Below are 5,882 nucleotides of genomic sequence, written 5' to 3' on the forward strand. Positions count from 1 at the left end.
TTAATGAATCTCCCCTTCCTCTCAAACAAGGTGAACATAAATACTTTTTTTTCCCTTCCTTCTCCTCCCTTCCTCTTCCTTCCCTTTCCGTTAATGAATCTTCCCTCACCCCATCCAAACATGTCATTCCTTACTATAACTTTGGTATTAATTTTACATTTTCTAAAAGTTATTAGTCTTTTATCTACAAAAAAAAATGTAAACTACAATACAAAAGAAAGTAATAAATTTTCTCTTATTGTTTTGCTAAAGTAAAATATAATTATTAATTTTGCTAAAGCAATAATTTCTTTCTTGATCTGGACATGTAAAGTACAATACAAAAGAAAGTGAGAAAACAACCAAAGCAAGATATCATGTCCCCCTATGTATTATTATTCTCTCACATGGAGAAAGCAGCCAAACAGTCTCTTTCCTTGTAATCATTTGTATGGGAACTGCGATATCGATACATCAATTAAAATGGGCCTCCTCAGGTAAACAAAATTTGATGCATAAATATCATTTCATTCATCAACATAAAGTTATAAACAATATTGTAGGATTTAGCATATCCAAGCAAGCCACTAACAATATCGTCATGACTATTATATCGTCTACAATAATAGCATGCCATACTGCTGAAAGTAAAAGCAAACCATCAAACACTTTGGAGGCAAATCTAGATTCGTCTCCCCGAGCATTCCACGCACTTTATTGGTACAATACTATTATTATATAAGTATAGTGCTTTGCCGTACTCGGTCAGGCGTAGGGAGCCTTGTCAACGCCCTCCTGATGGCGGAACCACACGGTCGTCTCCACCTCGGAAGCGCCGCTCCCTGGACCGGCGACAAGCTTGGCGGCGCTCCCTGCCACTACGGCGCTGCCCTCGTCAGCCGGGCCGAAGACGCCGGTGGTGGGGTGTGGGCCCCAGTATTTGTCAGAGCTGCTGTCGTTGATCACATAGTCCGGCACCACGCTCGGGCGGACGTGCTCGTCCACGTTCTTGTCGTACGACGAGTCGTGTACCGCCCTGGATCTGCAAGATGGGCACGCGTCAGACAGGAGTGCGACAGGAGAATCTGTTTGCTGATTCGCGATGCTAGAGGAATTAGTTCTGTGTGTTTGGTGGGTGGAAGCCCCACTTTTGTTTTTAAAAAGGTAGGACCCAGATGGTCACGTGCTGCCACGCCTCGATGGATGTGGATGAGCATGCCGCATCGACGACCGTACCTCGTCGATGTAACCGTTCACCGTCTCACTCTCTCTTTGGTGAGGCGCACACGAAACGGGTACATGAGCAGGTACATTAAGATATTATTTATTTTCTGATACGGTAGGCTCGCGGAACATCCAACCAACAAGAGGGACGTCCACGATGATCTCGACGGGTGGATCCTACGGCTGTAGATATTTTCGCGCCACTGCGTACGATAGTACGTGGCGGTGCACATCAAAAAAATGTTTGGTACTTTTCATTTCTAAAAAAAATGAGAAAGCGCCTTAACGGCGAAGTTACGTACGATAAGGAACAGGAAGATTAAAAAAAAGACAAACAGAAACGCATGGAAATGGATCTACTGAAGCATTGTTCTATGAATCCGATGGATAATTTCGCAGTCCATTTTTTTGTTATAACGTTTAAGCAAATAGCATGATCCAGAAAAAGCTGGTTCTACTTCACATCCAAATTAATTCATGCGAAATCAAAAGGCTTGAAAAAAAAAAGGCATGTAAGGTTTCTTTTGAGCGAAATAAGAGGACAAGGAGATGATGAAAGACTAGATCCATGTGGATATGGAGTAGCGTTGAAGGTCTTTAATTAAGAAAGTACAAGAAGTTACCTGTAAGAAATCGCCGGAGAAGCGAAGGCAGGGAGAGGCGAAGCGGTCCTGATCTGGTGGAGGAATCGCTTTCCGAGGCTTCCCGCAGCGACCGATCGCCAGTTCAAGTAGGCTGCCATACAAGGAAGAGAAAGACGTGGGAGATAAAGCGATGAGCTGGGCCGGGAATGGCGGAGCGAAAAAGAGGAGCGGTGAGCCTACCGAGGCCACGCTCATTCTTGCACAAGAATATATAGAGCAGTCCCTGCTCACGCCGTCAACATCTCTTAACGGAGACTGACTACCCTATCAGAAGTCCCGACAAACAACCCCGTTTCAAATGACGGAATTGCCCTTCCTAATGTTTTGACGTTAGAACATTTAATATTGTCCGCTACTTTTCTAACTTTATTCCCACCATTCTCATCTGCGCATCCTCACTGCTGACTCAGCAAACGGCACGCCCACGCCCACGATCACGATCACGATCACGATCACGATCAATCCCGTCGTGCGTATGTACTGGCGGAGTACACGAAGCACCACCAAAGAACCGAGAACCTTCCAAGATACGAAGTGGCGAAAATACCCTCCACTTCTTTAGAATATTACCCAGTACCCACGCGAGCAGCGAATAAGCCAGTAAGGGTATAAGAGGAAGTTCATCTCTCGTATTATTCGTTGCGATTGCCCAGACGCATACGCGTACTGAGCGTCATCGGGCCGTTCCGGTATCTAGACGTATCGGGAGACATCCTGCGTAGGCGCAAGCGTGCAAAAGTTGACACGTGCAACTAGGGATAGATCAGTTAAGGGCTGTCCCGAACTGGTTGTCTCTATCGAGCGGTCGCCGCCTCAATGTTTTCGTATTTGAGAATGGCTAAGTAATTTTTCCTTCCTCCATTTTTTTTTTTTTGAATTTCCGTTGATTTTGTATCGCGAGGGAGAAGATGAAGGGAAAAGAAGGAAAACAACATGAAACGAACGCGAAGGAAAACAACATGAAACGGATAATTAATTAAATACCTTCATTCAAAAGGACGATGTAAGAAGAAAAGATGTGATTGGTTGATTGATTGATTGAGGATAATTTAATTTATTAAATGAGAATTAAAAAGATAATTAAAATATGAATTTGAGTTGTCGAATAATTAAGAGGGTAAGTTATTAATAATAATAAAATCAAATGATTTAAATTGATTAAATCATTTGAATAATGTAAATAATATTGGAGGTTAATAACTCATGTCATTTAGGATTATATTAATATATTAAATTATTTTTTTTAATAAATTCGAGTTCTCAAAAAACTCTTTAGTAGATAAATCTTTAGGATAATCATATACATTAATATTTTTGTCTTTATTATCTCTTTAAAGTATTTTTATACATGAATAAATAATTAAATATTATATATATATATATATATATATTTTATATCATTATTTTAAAAATATATATAATTGATATTAAATATAAATTAAGCCAAGAGCTGTCTAAGATTATAGTCCAGTCCAATTTTAATTTCTGAATGGTCGGTAATCTTATGGTGGCGCCCACCAACTTAATTTTAATTTCTGCATTATTGACAATTTTATCCCACCGTACAATTCAACAGAGTAAAAAAATTAACAAAATATTATTATTATTATTATTATTATTATTATTATTATTATTATTGTCTTTCTGCACTTACCGTAAGAAATGAGACTGGCACGTGGAACGGTCATGGTCTGTTCAATTGCTTATCCAGAGAGGCTACAGGTACACATAATTGCTCTTTATTAAAAGTTGAAAGGCATTGTAGTTTTGAATTTACGGTGGGCCCAAGTTGTTACCTGATGACCAATAAATTTATGATAGAATTAAAAATAAAATCAAATTAAAAAATATTTTAAAAAATTTTAAAAATAAAGGTGGAGCTGGAGCCCACTCTAATCGTCAGTGATGCGGATATGATCGGCTTCAGTTGGGGGAGGCAGCTGGTCAAATCGTTAGTTTGAAGTTTGACGGAATCTTTTCTCTAGTTGGAAAGAAAGCAACCAACTGTTCCTTGCGTGCGTCTCAGGGAATATTCGGCACTACAACAAATTTGACTTTCCACAGCGCGCAATTAAGCTATCTACAGCGCACATCGCATGTTGCATAACCCTAAGTTGTTGAAACTTATAATTCATTTGCAGTGCGAAAGGCGCGCGCTGCGGAAGTTGCATCCGCAACACGCGGGCGCGCGCTGCGGAAAATTGCATCCGCAGCGCGCTGCCCATGTGCTGCGGATGCAACTTTCCGCAATGTGCGCCCGCGAGCTGCATATGCAATTTTCCACAGCGCACGCCCCGCGCGCTGCGGATAATTATATTCTTAAAATATAATATACCTATATACACAAATATAATACAAATACAAATAATATAACCTGCTCAAAACTCTAATATTTATAATCCAACACACAAATAACACATACAAATATCAGATGCTGTCACATTCACAGTTATAAAATCAGAGCTTAAACAATTTGCATACATATTAGAGATAATCAACTACATTTAGTTAGATAAAACAATCCAAACAAAAATTCATCTTTACTACAAACAGTATATGGTCAAATCTATATCAGTCAGACAAAACTATAAACATTGATGCCCAAGCGACTGTGCTTCCTATTGCATCTTCAAGAAAAAACATCTCTTCGTTTGGTCAAATTAGCTCCACCTTCTCCACCAAAACTCTATCAATCCAAACTTTCCAATAAGATCCACCAAGAGGAACGTGATGTACTTTTGCTTTTGGATTTGTGGATGCAATTCGACCTTCTGCAACAGCTCCATCAACAGACCAATGAAGCAGCTTACATTTAGCATTAACACTGATATCTCCAGCACTCACCTTCTTTAGTTTTGACTATATAACAATAAAAAATAATTAATGATTAAATAAATTTTATAATAGAGCATGCTATAAATAATAAATGAAAGTATAATATTGTGTTAAGATAGTTACCTGAGCTACAACATTGCTATCGCCACTAATATAATTTCCAATACCGCTACCAATGCCACCACTAGCAACCTAATTTTACAAATAAATTAGTTATTGTTAGTCTAATACAAAAAAATAAGGTAGATCAATTTCTCACATATTGAAAGGAGCAACTAGAGGAGAAAAATACATAATCGGCAAACTATTCTGTATATGAAATGCATATAAGAAAGAAGAAAATCAGCAATAAGAAGAGATTCTGTAAACAATCAACAATAAGTGTGGAAAGAAGAAAATGATCTAAAATAGATAAGAAATGCACACAAGATACATTCTGTAAACAATCAGCAATAATCATTCTGACTTGTCTCCTACTATTAGAACTGATCAGCAATAATCAGTTCTGTACCAATCAAAACTGAACAGCAACAATCAGCAATAATTCCAATCTGAGCATGATCTGATCAGCAACAATCAAGCACATAAATAATGAAAAAGTATGGAACCATTCTCAAACAATAATTGTCATTCAAAGAACCAAAACTTTATATAAAGCACAATGCTCAAACAATATCCACGATCATATTGTAAGTAACAACCAAACAATAGATGAGCTAATGGAAAGATCAGAAGCAAAAGCTACAACCAAACAAAAGCCGACAGATAGGTAAGTCCAAAAATGTACAACTTTCTATATAAACTTGTTGCATTAAGTGGAAGAGCAAAAGGACATGAAAAACAGCCAAAACCATAAATTCAAGAATATTGGGTTTCATGAGGGGTGGTTAGTGGGAAGTAGCAAGTAATTTGCTCCCTTAAGAGCCACATAAACTTATCACAAAGGCATATGAAAAGCATGTGTATAAGAAAGAATCAGAAACCAGTTGCAGCACCTTCTGGAACCAATTCCTGTAGGAAAAGAATTTGAATTCCATACTAGAAAACTCTCCCGAGAAATCCTATTCCAATCCTCATGTTTGAATTCATTTCTTGTGATTGGAATCATAGTATACAAGCATATCAACATTACAATGTACATTTCTTAGTATCTTGAACTATCAATAATGAAAAAAATAGGAGTCAACATCGGCAAAGGAA

The 5,882-nt window shown here is 38.2% G+C and overlaps 1 protein-coding gene across 1 annotated transcript; it reads right to left on the bottom strand.

Moving 5' to 3' along the window:
• Positions 1–524: 524 nt before the first annotated feature.
• LOC141844264 (late embryogenesis abundant protein At5g17165-like) lies at positions 525–2,035 on the bottom strand. Its single transcript, XM_074732299.1, has 2 exons — positions 1,827–2,035; positions 525–1,021 (listed from the first exon to the last, which is right to left on the bottom strand). Exons 1-2 carry the CDS (start codon positions 1,943–1,945, stop codon positions 745–747), a joined length of 396 nt encoding a protein of 131 aa, XP_074588400.1. The 5' UTR covers positions 1,946–2,035; the 3' UTR covers positions 525–744.
• Positions 2,036–5,882: the final 3,847 nt, after the last annotated feature.

The sequence above is a fragment of the Curcuma longa genome, chromosome 13 (genome assembly GCF_044706935.1).
Source record: "Curcuma longa cultivar G26 ecotype Majalengka, Jawa Barat chromosome 13, ITB_CL_G26_1.1, whole genome shotgun sequence".
Classification (NCBI taxonomy): Eukaryota; Viridiplantae; Streptophyta; class Magnoliopsida; order Zingiberales; family Zingiberaceae; genus Curcuma; species Curcuma longa.

What these genes read in the sequence shown, in the direction of transcription:
- LOC141844264 (XM_074732299.1), bottom strand. Translation starts at nt 1,945, where the DNA reads ATGGCAGCCTACTTGAACTGGCGATCGGTCGCTGCGGGAAGCCTCGGA. An exon ending in TCTCCGGCGATTTCTTACAG is followed by an intron (nt 1,022 to 1,826) that starts GTAACTTCTTGT and finishes CCCATCTTGCAG; the next exon opens with ATCCAGGGCGGTACACGACT.